This window comes from Dermochelys coriacea, chromosome 24 (genome assembly GCF_009764565.3).
Source record: "Dermochelys coriacea isolate rDerCor1 chromosome 24, rDerCor1.pri.v4, whole genome shotgun sequence".
Taxonomy (NCBI): domain Eukaryota; kingdom Metazoa; phylum Chordata; order Testudines; family Dermochelyidae; genus Dermochelys; species Dermochelys coriacea.
The window spans coordinates 3,303,271-3,320,707 of NC_050091.1; the positions used below are offsets into that span (position 1 = coordinate 3,303,271).

The 17,437-nt window shown below is 54.8% G+C and overlaps 1 protein-coding gene and 1 long non-coding RNA gene across 2 annotated transcripts in view; both read left to right on the forward strand.

Moving 5' to 3' along the window:
- Positions 1–5,918, forward strand: part of KIRREL1 (kirre like nephrin family adhesion molecule 1) — an 84,138-nt gene extending 78,220 nt beyond the window's left edge. Inside the window, exons 13-15 of the mRNA XM_038383326.2 lie at positions 615–754; positions 1,595–1,672; positions 2,029–5,918. Of these exons, the coding sequence (XP_038239254.1) occupies positions 615–754; positions 1,595–1,672; positions 2,029–2,499 (689 nt within the window). The 3' untranslated portion in view covers positions 2,500–5,918. The remainder of the gene's footprint in view (positions 1–614; positions 755–1,594; positions 1,673–2,028) is intronic.
- A 2,840-nt stretch (positions 5,919–8,758) lies between these two features.
- Positions 8,759–16,333, forward strand: LOC119847969. The gene is made up of 3 exons (XR_005290180.2): positions 8,759–8,804; positions 14,319–14,436; positions 15,090–16,333. It is a non-coding gene; the product is annotated as an uncharacterized LOC119847969 (long non-coding RNA).
- The last annotated feature ends 1,104 nt before the right edge of the window (positions 16,334–17,437 follow it).

Sequence of the window (17,437 nt, forward strand, 5' to 3'; positions counted from 1 at the left end):
AGTGCATGGGGGGGATTCCCAGGAACCCCCTTCAACTCAGCCCGGGAGCTAGGAGCTCCAGACTGCCCCAGCTGGCACCTCCCAGCCACTCAAGGGACAGGCCGGGATGGAACGAAGAAGCCGTGTGGTCCACAGGGGCCATGGCTGGATGTGTCTCCCCCCACACTGTGTCAGTTTGCGGGCCGATGCCCCCGTCACCCCAGGATGGAGCACGTGGGCCCACAAGCAGCCTCGTCCACCGCGGGCGCCCCTTGGAAAGCCCACGACACCTGCAGGCGACGGGAACGGCCATGGCTCCTTTGCGCCAGGTGCTGGGCGTAGGCAGGTGCCAGGTGTTGGGGCCAGGACCAGCTGGAAGCGGGGAAGCCCTGCTACAGGGGGGCGCTTCCTCTGGGCCCATGAGGTCCCTGGCCAAGGCCCCATCCCAGCAGGGGGGACTGGCGGCTGCGGGGGCTTTCCAGGAAAGAGGCCAGTTTTTTCAGGCCAGGGGGAAGGGTGAGTCCAGGGCCCCCGACAGCCAGGGTTCTGGGCTGGGGTCTCCAGCTAGGAGAAGCCCGGGGTGCAGCTGGCAGAGCCCTCCTGCCCATCCGTCCATCAGTCTGTGTGTCTCACAGGCCGCAAGGACGTGACCCTGCGCAAGCTGGACATCAAGGTGGAGACGGTGAACCGGGAGCCCCTGACGCTGCACGCGGACCGCGAGGAGGACACGGCCAGCGTCTCCACGGCAACCCGTGTCATGAAGGCCATCTACTCGGTGAGGGCCCCCCCACAATCTCCCCCCGGGGCCCCGGGACGAGCCCAGCAGCACAACAGAGCAAGACAGTTCACTACTGCTCAGAGCAGGACTCCTGGGTTCTGTGCACATCTGTGGGACAGAGAGCGTGCGTTAGTGGTTAGAGTGGTGGGGAAAGTGGCTGGGAGCCAGGACTCCTGGGTTCCCTCCCTGGGACCGGGAGTATGGCCTGGTGATTAGAACAGGGAGGCAGGACTCCTGGGTTCTGGGGCCTCCTGGCCACACGCTTCACAAGAGGGAGGTGGGCAGGAGGCCAGCCTGGCACCCATCAAACAGCCCAGCGGGCTAAGCCTGGTGCCACAGCTCCAGCCATGCCCCACGGAGCCACCCATGTCTAGCCACCCTGGGCTGTAGCTGCTGGGAGCGCCCCCCGAGGGCCAGGGCGGGCGGGGTAACTCAGTGGTGCTTTGTCTCTGTGATCAATAGGGGTTGATGAGTCTGTTGCAGGCTCTGTCCTTTAGCTCAAGCCGTAGCAACTCAGGCTTTACGTTTCAAAGGTCCCAGGTTCGATCCCTGGTGCTGCCAACCCAGGGTACAGGACTTGGACTCCAGGGTTCTCTACGGATCTGCGAGGGGAGTGTGGGCTAGTAATTAGAATAGGGAGCCCAGATTCCTGGGTCCCATTCTTGGCTGGTTACATCAGTGCCCCCAGAGTGTGGGGAGGAGCCACAGCCTGTTTGGTCCTGTGTTCAGGTGGCGGTGGGTGGGATGACTTGGGGGCTGGGGAGCCAAGCAGCTGGTGGGCTAAGGCAGAACTTCGGCGGGGAAGCTGACGGGTCCCTTTCCCATCTCCCTCGACAGTCGTTCAAGGACGACGTGGACCTGAAGCAGGATATGCGGTGCGACACCATCGACACGCGGGAGGAGTACGAACTCAAGGTCCGGCACCACCCCCGGGGGGCGCCTGTCCACTGAGTGTGCAACAGATCGTGTGTGCGTGGGCAGGGAAAGGCGGACTGGAGTGTGCGGGGGAGTGAGTGTGCATTGCTGCCAATGTGCCTGAGCGCACCAGCGAGTGTGCTTGCGTGCGAAGGGTTGTGTGATGGTGTGTGCATGTCAGCAACTCTGTGTGCAGAAGGGATTACATGTGTGTCTCTGCTGGGGTGGGAGCCAGGACTCCTGGGTTCTTTGCCCAGCTCTGCCCCCGGAATATTCCACAGGCACCCAGAGCTTTCCCTGCCCCACATGAGCCTCCTGCCACTGCCTGAACCTGCCCCTCTCCTTTCTCCTTCCAGGACCCAACCAATGGCTACTACAACGTTCGCGCCCATGAGGACCGCCCGCCCTCCCGCACCGTGCTCTACGCCGACTACCGCACCCCGGGCCCCGCCCGCTACGACATGCGCCCCTCCTCCCGCCTCTCCCACTCCAGCGGCTATGCCCAGCTGAGCACCTACAGCCGGGGACCCGCGTCGGAGTACAGCGCCGAGACGGCCCCGGGGCCCCCGCCGGGCACCACCGTGGGCGAGACGGCCAGCCAGCTCTCCTACGAGAACTACGGCGGCCACGCCGCCTTCCCGCCCAGCGCCGGCTACGCCACCTACCGCCTGGGCTACAGCCAGCCCCCTCCGCCCAGCTTGGACCGTGCCCCCTACGATGCCTACGACCCCATGGGCAAGTACGCCAGCGCCACCCGCTTCTCCTACACCTCCCAGCACTCGGACTACGGGCAGCGGTTCCAGCAGCGGATGCAGACTCACGTCTGAAGGGCCTGGGGGCTGGGGGGGGACGATCCTCCCCGGAGACATAAGGGGAGTGGGTCATAGGTACTTTGTGACTGTCCTCTGATATTCAGGGGCTTTTCCAGACCCCCCCCCCACACGCCCACCCCTAACCCCCGCCCAGTGGCAGGGCTCTCAGCCTGCCCGGCGACTGCACCCCTCACCGCCTGTATTCCAGGGCCCCTGGCGTCCGGCTGACTCCGGGGCCCCCTTCCTCCATATCTGAGCTTCCAGCCAGCCACCCGTCACGTTGTCTTCATTCGTTCTTTTCAGCCCATGTCTCGAAGGGCCAGCGCCCTCCCCGACTGGAAGGAAAACAGATTTTGGGGGGGCTGGGGAGCCTCACCCCCACTCCTGCCCCAGCCCTGCTCACATGTGGCACAGCTCTCCTCCCAGCGGGCTGGAGGCTGGATAAGGCGTGCTGGTAGCTGCAGGGGGGGAGATTCCCTTCAATGGCCTGCATCCCACCCCGCCCCATCCTGCTCCAAGCGAGACTCCGGAAACTTGCCCCCGGCCACGCTGGGGAGACCTGATTTCTTTGCCAGGCGTCAGATCTTTGAGGGGAGATGGGCCGAGAGCTGAACTCCACGCTGGGGGTGGAAGGTTGTGACAACAAGGGGTGGGGGGGATTGTGGGGCAGCGGAGGACCAAGTGGCAATGGGGGGGTGGCTGAAGGCAGGCTAGGTTGTGCATTCCCCTGGGGGCCGTGGGATCTTGGGGTCTGCAACTGGCTCCCGCACAGCTCGGCCGCTAGGAGGCAGAGAGTCATGCCGTCACCGGCTCCCAGGGCATGATGGGATGCACCCCCAGGGTGCTGCAGCGGGCACAGGGGACACTGCGCTCTAGATGTGAACGCACCCGGACAGGGGGTTTGGGTGCCTGTCGGCTGGCAGGCCGGTTAACCCTGCAGCCAGCCTCCGAATGGCCAAAGGGCTCTGATCCTGCCTCAGTGCCCATCGCTCAGCGCCTGGACGGATCAGGCCCTAATATGGAAAACCAACTTGGAGCTGCAGCTTTTGATCTAGTCCATACCCGGGACCCCCATCCAATACCAAGACCCCCTGTTCCATACCAGGGTTCCATGTCCAATACTGGGACCCCCTATCCAATTCCTCCCACTTCCATACTGGGACCCGCCTATACAATACAGGTACTCCCTATCCTATACCAGCACCCCTTTCCCATACTGGGATCCCTCCTGCCCCACTTAGCAATATGGGAAGGGTGAAGTGCTCGTGACCCCTATGTTGTGAATCCCTGACCTAGAGGGCGCTGCTGGCCCTAGGGAGAAAGGTCAGCCCCACATCCAAGTGCTTCCATTCACAACAGCATCCCTTGCCGCTCACACCCCAAATTGGATCCCTCCCCCGTGTGGCATTCCTCTTCAAGAAGAAAGCAGGGGGCCCCAATCTCTCCCCCAGTACCCTATCCGTCCAGGGCCGAGTTGACTCCGTCCCCCGTCCCTAGCACTTTGAATACCTTTGTTTGGGTTTATGTTGGATTTTTTTATATATATATTTTATATGGGGGCGGGAGGGGGGCGGTTGGTTGGTTGTTTTTTTCCTCTGAAAGGACCGATTGGAATCCTGCCTCTTCCACCACTTCCTGTGCCTTGAACTTCAGCTTTATTTGACCCGTCGGCATTTGCTTGCACGGTAGAACCGAGCGAAGGGGGCGAGGGCGTCGGTGGGGCTAAATGTTTTAGGGCTGGTGGCACCCCGGGGCGGGGACGCTGAAGGCTCATCTCTCCCACTAGTGCCTGGCACCAGCCACTACAGCAGCCTGTCCCCGAGGCCAGGGGAGAAGCTGCCCCTTTAGCTCGAGGCATCAAGAGCTGTGTTTTTAGGGCTGAAAGTTGCGGATGCAGCCTCCATTGATGATATGGGCTTTCCAGGGCTGCCCATTGAGAAATGATGGGTGCCCCTGGATTTCCCAGGGTTGTTATTTTGGTGGGGGTGAAGGGTATCTTTCAAGCTTCCCAAGTATCCCAGCAAAGCTGCACCCCACTCCTGGAAGGGATGGGGGGGCGGGCTCTGTTTTCGAAGCCTGGAGGTGCCATTCCCCAGCCAGGCAGAGGGAGCGCTGCTGAGCGACACTGGGTCCCACCCTGCAGCATGAGCAATGCCAGTCCTAAGCGGCGCTGAGCAGGACCCCGGACCCCACCGTCACTGCCCTTTCCGCCATCGCTCCGTTAGGGAGCAGGACTCGAACCCAGGCCCTACTTCTCCACAGTCACAGCCCGGCCCAGGAGTCGAACTCTGATCTCCCGCGTGGCTGGGCAGAGGGCAAAGCCACCAGCCCTGTCTTGACTGTTCCCTCCTAGTACCTGCCGGTGTAGCAGGGCCGTTCCAGCCCTGGACTGCAGCAGTTCTGGATCTTTTCCTGTGACCCTTCTGACCCTGCAGCATCGGTTTCGTTTGCACAGTTCAGGGCCTAGATTTTAAGTACAGATACCGCCCACCCCCCCTACATTATGGAGCTCTTCAGATATTGTACAGCCATGAGCCGCGTGGATTATCGGCATCAACAGAAGGGGTTAGCAATGGTTATAGCGGCCGGTTGGCTGGCTGGAGCGTATAACAATCTAAAACGGAGGGGTCACCATTTATTAAAACATCGCCTGACCCTTTATTTAGCCTGTTTGGAAGCAGCTGGATTTGATCATGTGTTGTGATATGGGCTGTTTTTCTTTTCCTGCCCTGTTTATGGAACTTATACAGCGGCCATTACCCTGGCACCTGAGAACCTCACAGTCGTCACTGTGCTTTTCCTCACGACCCCCTGTGAGGCAGGGCAGGGCTGGTCTCTGAAGCATCTGGCACTGGCCCGTGTCGGAAGGCAGGATACTGGGCTAGATGGACCATTGGTCTGACCTAGGAGGGCCATTGTCAGGTTCTTAGCACCATGGTACAGATGGGGAACTGGAGCCCAGAGACCCAGATTTTTAAAGGTGTTTTGGGCCTAGCTGCACTCAGCATCACACCTAACTGGTTTAGGAACCCAGATCATTTTCCAAAGGGGTTTAGGCACTCTGGAGCCTGACTTTCATGGACAGCTGATGGGACTTTTGCTCCAAAGTGCCTAAATCCTTTTGGAAACTGAGTTTTATCTCCCAATGAGTTAGGCGTTGCAACGCTGGGCATAACACTGCCCAATATCTGGCTCAGTCGTGCTCCGGGTCAGATGGGAGAATAGAGTTGACCCTGGGTCTGCCTGGTCTCAGGCTAACAACCTGATTCGGGGACCAGCTCTTAATGCGCCACTTTCAGAAGTCATGTTATTTTGAACTTCAGCTTTCCCCCCCCCCCTTAGTAATACATTTCTAGCTCTCCTGGTTTTAAAGAAAAGAACCAGGCTCCAGGCTCTAACCACTAGATATCATGCTCCTCCCAGCACCTGCGAACGTGACCCCAGAACGTTCAGAAGCCTGCAGGAGAATCAAAAGAACCCAATTTTTGTCTGATTCACGATTTGTGAGCAATTGGGATTGATAGTACAGGAAGTGGGATCTTAATATATAAAGTGTGAGCCAAATCTGGCGTCATGGTCCATGATTGGGGCCAGGGGCTGCTGCAATACGAATAATAATGACTAATAGTCATCATAAGTAACAAACCAGTGCTGGCTAATTTGCTGGCATGAGTCGGACACGTGAGAAGAGGTTTTTTTTTATATGAATGTATCTAAATATATATTTTATATAAATATCCTACCAAGCAAATTCTTGAAAGCCGGAAGCACATGTTCTTAATGCTCAGCCGTATATAATTATAGATCAACGCCCCCCAAAACTTCCACTTTGAGGCAGACAGCTGGCATGGGAAATTTCAGACCGAAGGGTTAACGACTGCAATGTTCCAAGCAATTGAAAGCAGGGTCTTAGAATGGAATGTGTTGGGCAACCTTGACTCTAGGGAGCACCCCGTGCACCCTGCAGAGATCACGGGGCTTGGCTGGGCATGTGCAGAGGGCCGTGGAAAACGAGGGCAAAGCAATAATTCCTCGAGGGAGGGGGTTGTGTCTGTGAGGGGGAGCTGGGGAAAAGCCACAAGGCATAGCTGGTCCTAGGGTTTAAAGCCTGAGTTTTGTTTTTCTCACTTAATCTCAGTCTGGCTTCAGGGTTTGAATGGCCCCTGGATGGCTGCCCTGCTCTTTCCTCTCTTGAGCATTTGTGCTCTGTGGTGTAAACCTGCTTGTAGCCAACTCCTGCTCACTGGGACTGGCTCCCAGTGCATTCTGCAAGGGGAGGGAGGTCTGGTGGTTAGATCAGAGGACTGGGAGTCAGGATTCCTGGGTCCTATTCCTAGCTCTGGGAGGGGAGTATAGTGGTTAGATATGGGGACTGGGAGTCTGAACTCCTAGGAAAGGAGTCTAGTGGTTTACAGCAGCCAGGGCTGGGAGTCAGGACTCCTGGGTTCTACCTGGTTTGTGTCCATCAAACTGGTGTAACCCAACCCATGGGGTGTTCTGTCTCCCCCGACCAGCGGCGTGGCCGCACAGCTAATGATTGCGGCGCCTGCCACAGCTTGGCTACCAGATGAGCTCAAGGCTAGCAGAGGTTCAGGCATCAAGAGTCAGAGGTTCCCATGTACAATTCCTGCTGTCAACAGCCCACGTCCTTGAATTTGCAGGCTCAAGCAGGGGTTGGCATGAGTAACTTTAAACCATTTTTGAGTCAAACTGGTGCAAGTGCGGTGTGTGGAGCATTCCGAAGGGAGTTGGGAACCCAGGTCCCGTGGAATTTCACTGGGAGCTGGGGGCCGAGCAGCCTTCGATTGCTTTGCATCCCCCAACAAAATGCCCCTTGGGCAGCTGGATGATGGGAGCAGTTCGGACATGACAGCGCTTCACTAGCCCAGAAAGGAGCCGGGTTAGCTCAGTGCCAGAAGCCAGCACCAGATCCAGCCGGGTGCGGGTGGGTTCCTCTCCACTCAGGACCTCGGTGATGGGTCGGGTCTACCTCTCCGCCTTCCTTGTCCCAGAGCTCATCAGCTGAACCCAGCACGTGGGCAGTCTTTCCTTTGCATCAGGGGCTGGGTGGCTGTGGAGAGGGAGAGGATGGATCCCCCCTGCCCCTGCAGTCAGGAACAACCCACCCCTTGGTTCAACTCACCCCCTTCTCTGGTGCTAATTCACAAGCTTTCACCCTTGTTAGACCCCCATGGTTGAGTGCAAGGAGTTAACCTTGACCCCCTCCCCCACGAAGGTACCTTTAAAACAGGCCTGATCCCACAAGGCCCCGAGCCCAGGAACCGCACTCATGGCCTGCAGCTGTGGTCTATGCTTCCTTCCCCACCCTATCCCCGGTGACCCCCATTCTCCCTCGCCCCGGTCTAGAGCAGGGGCGGGGGAAGCAGCGGGACTGGCCTTCGCCCCAACGGTGCCGGGATCTTTAGCAATAGAAACCCTCACTGCCATGACACAGAACCGTGCAAAGCCTGGAGTCGAGTCGCCATGGATCAAAGCTGTGTCTTTACGTGACACTCACTGTATCGGGATTGTCTCCGAGGTTATGCACCTCCACCCCCCAGACACACACCTTCCAGCTCATTCCTAAACGCCCAGGCTCACTGGTTCCCCCATGGGAATGTGGGTGGGAGGGAAATGGGGGTATTTTTCTTAGCACAGGCCCTTTAGATTTCTAGAGACATGTATCTGTGATTCCCCTGCACCCCTTGCCCGGCCCAACTTTGGATTATTTTTTTTTTCATTTTCCTTTTTTTTTTAAATATTATGTACTATATTTTTAGTCTTAAACATGATATATTATATATATTTAATTTTTTATATATATAAAAATATAAATGTTACCAAAAAAAGGAGGCCGTGTATCGCCTTTGTTGTGTGAAAGTGATGCCCGGGGGGAAGGGGAGGGAGTGTGTATGGATGGAGGGCTGTAAAATCCTGTTGGGAGCAGGGGACAATTGGTGCATTGAATAGGGCCCTGAAGAAGGGAGGGTTTGTCTATAGTGCTGTTCATCGCCAGCGCTCGACGCGCTTCACAAAGGAGCTGGGTAGCGATCTCCCCACTGGGCAGGGAGGGGAAACTGAGGCACTGGGCGAGGGGAAGGTTAGGAGCTTAAAGACCATTGAGGAGCTGGGCAGAAGCAATTTACCCAAGGCCACAGCCCCACCTGTGCCAAGCTGCTTACCTCCCCAGGTGGGAGCCTGAGATCGGTCATGTGACAGGACGGTCATGTGACTAAGGCCAAGGGATATAAGGGAACATGCTTGAGCCTAGCACCCCTCCTGCCAGGTGGGATGTGGAGGGCCAGGCTGGGAAGCTGCAGGTGGGTGCAGGAAGGTCTGCCCAGCACAGTTAGCACTCAGGGCTTGCTCGGGGGGAGGGAGAGCTCAGCGGTTTGAGCATTGGCCTGCTAAACCCAGGGTTCTGAGTTCGATCCCGGAGGGGGCCATTTAGGGATCTGGGGCAGAAATTGGGGCTTGGCCCTGCTCTGAGCAGGGGGCTGGACTAGATACCTCCTGAGGTCCCTGCCAACCCTGATATCCTATGATATGATGCTAGCCTGACTCCCATCCACACACCGCAATCCCTGGTCTGGTGGGGCAGTTGCTGAGCTGGAGCTAGTGAATGAGTCAGTGGGGGTTTGCTGCTTGGGATCAGGAACAGAGGGCTGGGGGGGACTCTTTAGTTTGTGTTTGAAAGACTTTGCTTCCTCTACAGGGGCCATGAAAGGAGCCAGCCAGCCTGAAGCTAAGCCCAGACCCTGGAGGGAAGCATCTCTTGACCCGGGGGGGAGGGTGAGGTCTGATAGAAATGGAGTAAAAAATTTAATTAACTAGCCTGCCTCTTCCCCCCACCCCCGCAGCAAGAGATTCTTGTCTCTTATCACGTAAGAGGGGGAAAGGGAGGCAGGGTGCTGCAGCACCTCCCCAAGCCATGAGGGCCTCCTGGGAGGCATCTGGGCTGTTTACAATCACCCAGTGGCAATGCCAGGTTTCCTGAGTCTCAGGCCAGTGCTCTGCCCACTAGGCCACTCTGCCTTCCCTTAAGTAGCCTGGCCCCAGGTCTTTGAGGGCCTTGAAGAGAAGGCCCCAAGGCCTTGAACATGACTGGAGCGACCAGCATATCCTGTGTGGGAAAGGCACCAGACTTTCCATTCACACCTGTGAGATGTGGGGGTTGCCCCTCTGAAGGGCAGGGAGATGGGACCTGGCCTTAGAAGCTTGAGGGGCATTGGCAGACCTGGGGAGTGGTGTGGACAGTGTCCAAGGCTGGACTTAGCCGGGGGGGCTGTGGTAGGGATGGGGGGGCTTGGCAGAACTTGGGGCAGGGGGCTGCAGGTGGGGATGGGGGGTGGCCTTGGCAGAGGTCGGGGTGTTTGTGGGGAGCCCAAGTGCGAGTGCTACAGCTCAGGGTTCAGGCACTCACGTGTGGCGCTGGATTTACTCTCTTCTTGCACCGCAGCATTTGGGGCCATTTACAAGCGGGTTTTGCTTGGATCGGTTCCTCGCCCATAAAAGGGGGGTGACGGTGAAGGGGGTGGGATACACTGGTGATGCGAACAGCAGAATTGCTTCTAGAGCAGGAAGCTTTGCACGCCGCATCGGGGGGGGCCCTTTCGCCCAGCCCAATTTGCCTCACTCCCTCGTTAGCACTGCCTGCAGCTTCCCCTGCCCCTTCCCCAGGTCCCTGCTTCATTAGCAATGTTCTAGCGGCTTCTCTCCAGCAGCCCCCCGCCGCCGCCCCAGTAGCAGCTCTCCCCCCGGAGCTGTCCAATGTAGGGGCTTGGGTTTCTCCTGGGGGGCGCTTGGCGCTCCGCACAGCCCAGAGAATCAGGCCGCAAACGGCTCCTGCCCCTGGCTGCTGAACGGCAGCCCCCGCAGCTGATGGGTCTGGGCTGGATCCTGGGTCAAAGAATGGGGGAGGCCGGGGAGGGGGTTGGTTGTTCTGGCCCCAGATCCTCTCCTTCACGACACACCCCTTCATGTCTGATCTCGCCCCCTTTTCCTAGCAATCGGTGCTCGCGCTCTCTGCGGCGGGCCCAGCTCGCCCTCCCTCAAAGGGAAATGAAGCCTCTGCTACAGTGTAAGCTCCTTGGGGCAGGGACTCTCTGTGCCGCTCCCGGCCCAATGGGCCGCTGACCTCAACTGACCCCTCCAGGCGTCAGCATAATCCCCACGGCTGGCAAAACACAACCACAACCGTGGCCGCTCCTCTCCCCGTGCACGGGCTCCGCTGACCTATTTCACAGAAGCTTTTAGCGGGAGCACCGTTGTGAATGACATGGAGCCGAGACATTGGGTTGATGGTGGTGGTAGGTTTTGTTTTGTGTTTTTTCCAGGCAACCCTGCAAATGGGCTGGCTTAATGATTTTCTTTCTCGACAAATGTAGCCTATTACTTTGTGTGTTTCCACGCCTGGTTTATTATGCATGAGCCAGGCACTTTGCCTGCTGCTCCCGGGACCCATCTGAAAACCAGAAGGTGCTTCGTCAATCTGAATGGCTTTTGCTGGAGCAAGGGATGAGCGATAGCTAGATGGATAAATAGATGGGGGGGGGTATATGGGGATGAGTGGCTGGAGAGCTAGAAAGGAAGAACTGTGGAAAGCAGGATGAATGGATGGCCAGACAAGATAGATGCTGGCTTCTTCTGTCTGTAGCCCTGTTCCCATCTTATTGTTAGAATTAAACTCTATTGCAGCCCCCAAATCTCTCCTTCAGGTGCCACCACCTCTCCCTTCTAGCGGCCCTAGGTGACCTAGGAAGCTTTAAAGTTGTGCCTGCCTGGAGTCTAGATAATCTTTGAAATTCATGCTCTGGAGGCTTCTCTCCATAGTGAAGCAGCAGCGTTTTCCCCAGGAAATCAGTCTCACCAGCCGGCTAATTTATGCCAGGCGCCCGAGACTACTTCTAATTTATTCTACCGGCTGAAATGCACCTCGGCTCCTCTTCGCTGTACAGACATCTTGCTCCTTGGTCTCCCCTCCCATCCCCCTTCCCCACCGCCTCCCCACAGACGCGACAGGGCTGCAGCCTTCAGAAGAGCCGACAAGGGGAATTTCTCTTCTCCACGCTCTTCCGTTTGCTGCAGTTCCAGCGCGTTTGTTCTCCCCTTGATGCGACGTGCCCCGGCTGAGCGCATCAGATGAAAGGGAAGTGTCTGCTCCAATGTTCAGAGGCTGCAGAAGAAAGACCTGGAATGAGCAGAGGAATGAGCAGCCTCAGTAAAAAGCACAGCCATGGGGATAAACCACTGGGCTGGGACCCTGGAGATCCAGGTTTGGTTCCTGGCTCTCACATGGGGTCTCTGGGAGAGCCTGGCCAAGTCATTGAAGAGCCCAATTTTTTGGCCACCTGTCCTCAGCCACTCTGAAAATCAAACCTAGACTCTCCTCAGGTGGTTGTCCAGATGGGAACTGAGGTATAGAGGCTTGGCATGGTCACTCTGGCCATCTGTGGCAGAAGAGTGGGTTGAACCTAGGTCTCTTGAACACTGCCTCTGGCAGCTGGAAGATGGCAGGAGCCACTGTGGGGACATCTACACTGCAAAGAAAACCCCATGGTGCCGTGTATTAGCACCTCCATCAGTCCACTTGAGCTGCAGAGCTAAAACTAGCAGTGTAGACATCTGGGCTCCATGAAGGAGGCATATCTACACTGCTCCGCAACCCAAACCCGGCAAGACTGAATCAGTTGGCCTGGGCTCAGGGATTCGGTGCCATGGGTTTTTCTTTGCAGTGAAGACCTAGCTTGCTCCCTGGCCACCCCTGCTATGCCACTTCCTGGGCAGCACTGCCCACGTTTTGCTGAGTGCTGTTCCCCATGGGGCCCAAATTCAACCTCCAGTCCACACAGGATAACACAAGTGGAAAGGTTTCAGAGTAGCAGCCCTGTTAGTCTGTTATCTGCAAAAAGAAAAGGAGGACGTGTGGCACCTTAGAGACTAACAAATTTATTTGAGCATAAGTTTTCGTGAGCTCTCTGGGGCCAAGCAAGCCGGGCTCAGTAGATCAGGGACTTGGGATGAAAGATGAGCCATATTTTTCAGCTGAAATTTTTTCTCTTGTTGAAAAATGCAGCAGCAGGTTGACCAACACAATTCACAAATTCAGGTTGATTTCACTGAATTGTTGCGGTTGGCAGGGGGGACAGGACCTCTGACATGTTTGAAACGGAAGTTTTGACTTTTTGATTCAAAATTACTTTTTATTTTGAAACTGACTTCAATGTTCCTTCTGAAAATTTAAAAAAAAAAAAAGTTGATTTCTAACCAAACATTTCATTCAACCTGAAACATTTTTTTTTAAACTTTTCAGTTCACTGGAAAATTTTCACTGTGGATTAACCTGAAATGATTCCCTTCCCCCCACCCCCAGTTTTTGCATTACTGCCAACAAAACAAAAAATCCATGATTCACCCAGCTTGAGCCAGGAGCCCTGGATTTGAGTCCTGACTCTGTCGCCTGCTGTGTGACCGTTTCCCTCCCTGTCCATTGCTTGGAGATCGATAGATGAAAAGGGCTCCATAAACCCTGAATAAGATTCTTACTATTATTAAGGCAGAGACAGTGAGCAGCAGATGAGAGCAAATTCTTCAGCTGATTACTGTTGTCAATTACAGTCCTGCCCCCTCCAGCACAGATAGGGGCCCAGGAAATTGCAGGTCTGTCCTCCCACCTTGAAATTCTGACATGAACACACTCCGCTGATGAGCTAGCAAAAGCCTTTTGTCTTTCCCCAATATTCTTGCCTGAGTGATGACTGGGAGAGAAATGTAACTTTGCATCCCTCTGCCTTCTTGGAAAAGAACTTGCTGCAAGGTGTGAGCAGGCTGTGATTTAGCTTCACACCATCCCTGACAGTTACATTGGGTTTAAATAAATAAATAAAGATCTGTCCCCTAAGAAAACCATCATTTGTCTCTCAGCACCTGATAATAACGTGCTGCAACCAGAGAGATGATTCCTGCTTCTGTCAGGCTGGAATGGAAGTTTTCAGCCCCATGCAAGCTGGGCTGGAGAAAAGTATAACTTGATTTCTCCATTCTCCCCGCATGCACCCCAGTAACATTTGCTCATCCTATTAGAGGAGACTCATTAAACAGCCCTAAGGGAAGAGGGAGGGGAGGATAAAACATCCATGGCGGTGATACGAGTTGGGGGTTAAGGAGATGGCATGTAGCTTGGAACACCTGGGTTCTTTCCCCAGATCCGGGAGATAGTGTGACCTACTGGATAGAGAGTCAGGACTCCTAGGCACTATTCCCAAGCAAGTGAGTGGTGTGTCGTGTAGTGCTTGGAACAGGGCTGGAGAGCCAGGACTCCTGGGTTCCATTGCCAGCTCTGGGAAGGACTATTGCTTAGTGGTTAGAGCAGGGGAGCTTCAGCCACTGCCCTGCTCTGTGGCCTTGAGCAAGCTGCAATTTAGCCTTTCTGTGCCTTAGGTCCCCCATCTGTAAAATGGGGGTAAAACCAAATTCCTACTGCACAGATGGAGGTGGGGGGGCTGAATTAGAGTTTGCAAAGCACTCCAGGCCGTCCCCATGGAAGATGCTGCGTGTAAAGCGCTAAGTATTGTTGTCGTCGTCCCGGCCTCAAAAGGGAATCTTTTATAAAAGTGAATCTCGATCGCTATGTTAGTGATAAATTATAAAACACGGCGTTTCTCTCCTGCCTGCATTCTCTCCCTCTCTCCGCTCCCCACGGTGGCTGATTCTGTTGCAAGCTGGTAGGAATGGCCTATTTCACAACATGAGCTTTTATGACGGGGGGAGAGACAGGGTTGAAACACATTTCTTAATTTACAGCAGTGATGCACCAGCTCTTTGTACTTTAACAGGGCAGCGTCTTTTATCTGAGGAGCTCAAAGCATTTCACAAACCCTAAGGAATGACACCTCAACCCACGTCTGCAGAGTTTTAAGCCCCTAGTTCCATCCAGGGGAGAGAGGAAATTGGGTAAGTGCCTCTAAAAATTTGGGACCTGAGCCTGCCGCCACCCCCTCGAAGGGCTTACATGGCTCCTGTCACCAGGGTATCTGGCACCTGATGTCCATTAGTGAATTCAATAATTCCATTTCACAGGTAGGGAACTGAGGCACAGGGAGATGAATTGATTTGCCCCAAATCACACAGGGAGTTTCTGGCAGAGTCAGAAATTGACCACAGGCTTTCTCAACCCCTACTCCAGTGTCTTAACCCCAAACCCAGGTCTTCCTTTCAACACCCCTGGCGAGGAAATGGAGAATCTGCTGCTTTCCAGAATCAAATTCAGACCAATCCTTCACCGGGGCTAAAATATTGGGCCAATTTTTCCTCCGTTTTATATTTTCTGCTGCTCCTCTTTTGCTTTCTCCAGTGGATGGTGGTTTTCCTTGTGGGATCTCTGAGATGCATTTTGGCCCAGCAGCAGTTTAATTTTAAACACTTCCAAAACTGCCTTTTATTAAAGACAACTCTAAAAAAAAAAAAAAAAACCCTAACCCAGACAGGCTCTGGCAAATGCCCAAAGAGAGAAGGGCCTTTCAGCTGTTTTATCTTAGGTCGTTACCTGGCCACAGTTGCTGTGATATCCGAGCATGTCACAAGCTTTACTGTATTTATCCTCACAGCACCCTTGTGAAGCAGGGCAGTGCTAGTCTCTCCATTATACAGATGGGGAAACTGAGGCACAGAGACTTACCCAAGATGACAAGGAGGCTGTGGCAGAGCAAGGAACTGACCCCACATGTTGCAACCACTACACCATCCTTCCTACCACATTTTCTTCAGAAGCAGAAGAGACAGGCTGTGGTGGTGCAGACAGGGGAGCGAATTCCTGATTCTACAGTCTGCCACTCGCCTTGGATGCTGTGATGGGTAATGGGAAGAGCGGCAGGTCTCTGGGACAGCCAGGCCCATATAGGGGTTTTAAAGGCCAAGGCTAACAGCTGGCTGTGAAGAAGAAGCCAGTGCAGCTGTTGCAGAATGGAGGTGATGCAACCTCTTTGGCTAACAGGTGGGCAGTTGTGTTCTGCCCCACACTGCACCTGGGACCTAAGAAGGAACAGTCACTAATGCTGCCCCTGAGAAAATCCAGTGCCAGCTGGGAGTCAGGATGCGGGAATCCCAAGGGAGCCCCTCACATTGTGAACTAAGGGGAGGGCAGGCAGGCACCCTCCCTAACAGGCATGGAGAACGAACCCTGCACCGCTCTCAAAATCCTTCCCTCAACCTGCCTGCACCAGTCGTTTCCTGGCCGGGTTGAGCTTTTGCTGATGCCTTGTTGAAAGAGGAATAAATGGCTCTGTCAGCGAACTGCCAAACTGACAGCCAGAAAGAAGAGCTCTGAGCCCCGTGCAGCTCCAGGAGGGCAAGCGGAGTCCAGCAGAGCAGGGGCTGCTACCACTCCACTGAGTATCGATTCCTCGCTGTAGTGAAATGATTGACAAAGCTCCCTGATCCCCAACATCCCCTTTAGGGTACAGCATTGCAGACAGTGAAAAGGCAACAGTACTAAGGAGCAATCATCATTAAAGCATGCTAAAAGCCAGCCACATGCGGTCTTGGCTGGGCCAGGGGCCACCACTAGACATATCAGAGAAAAGTGGAAGAAATACCATAAACTGTCCCTCATCCTTAGCTCTTGACAACAGGACACCTCAAAGCACATTGCAAAGGAAGCCTGGTACCATTATCCCCCAGTAAAGATGGGGAAACTGAGGCACATGGGGAAAGCGACTTGCTCAGTGTCACGCAGCATGTTAATGGCAGAGCTGGGAACAGAAATCAGCAACCCTGACACCTGCCTCTCTCCCCCAGCACACTTAAATTCTCTATCCATTAGACTATACTACCTTAGTGTACAGAAAATATGTTCCTAAGGCTGGGCAGTGAGCGATGGGTTTATGGTCTAAAGAATGAGGGTTGATGACCCTATTTTTTTCCTCCTCTCTCATGGCATGGTGGATAGTTCTTGTGATCTTATTTGAATCCAACCAAGCCCTAGGACTCAACATCATGTGGCCATGAATTTCACAAACTAATTGTGTCACATACTGTGACGAAGCGGGACTGTTCTTAATGTTTTCTCTGAATATTGTGGGGGTGCCTCATTTTCCCCTAGGCAGTTCTTAAGTATCTAGGGGGTGGGATAAGGGTGTATGATCGTGGCAGAGCCCTAGAGGGCAGGTGCATGCAGGGGTCTGGACACAGAGAATGGCCAACCCACTGTTTCATGGCCACTGATGGCCTGGGCCCTTCCCCCCTGCTAGGTGAGAGCTAAAGGGTTGGAGAACAAAGGAATCAGGTGCCCTCCTGGCCCAGGAAAGGGACAAAGCCCAGAGGAGGAGGGGCTGGAGGAGGAGGCAGTTTGGGGCTGGCTGGGGACATGGAGTGAAGTGCAGATGTGGTTGTCAGGCTCATTGCCCCCCCAAAATGGACCCGACTGAGGGATCCTGTTCTCTGTACCTACAAGCTCTGTTTTAGACCATGTTCCTGTCATCTAATAAACCTCTGTTTTACTGGCTGGCTAAGAGTCACGTCTGACTGCAAAGTTGGGTGCAGGACCCTCTGGCTTCCCCAGGACCCCGTCTGGGGAGACTCGCTGAGGGAAGCGCACGGAGGGGCAGAGGATGCTGAATGCTCCAAGGTCAGACCCAGGAAGGTGGAAGCTGTGTGAGCTTTTTGCAGACAGTCTGCTCCCAGAGAAAAAAAGAAAAGGAGGACTTGTGGCACCTTAGAGACTAACAAATTTATTTGAGCATAAGCTTTCGAGAGCTACAACTCACTTCATCGGATGAGGAGACTTCCCCAGAGTCCTGATTGGCTTCGTAGGGAGCAATTCCAGAGCATCGCCCGGGGACGCCTTGACACATCCATAAAAGAAACAGCCAACACAGCAGCATTGTTACACAGGAAGATTTGGTGACACAAGGGCCTGGTAACAGGCTCTGGTATCTTTCATGTCGGGGATACAATC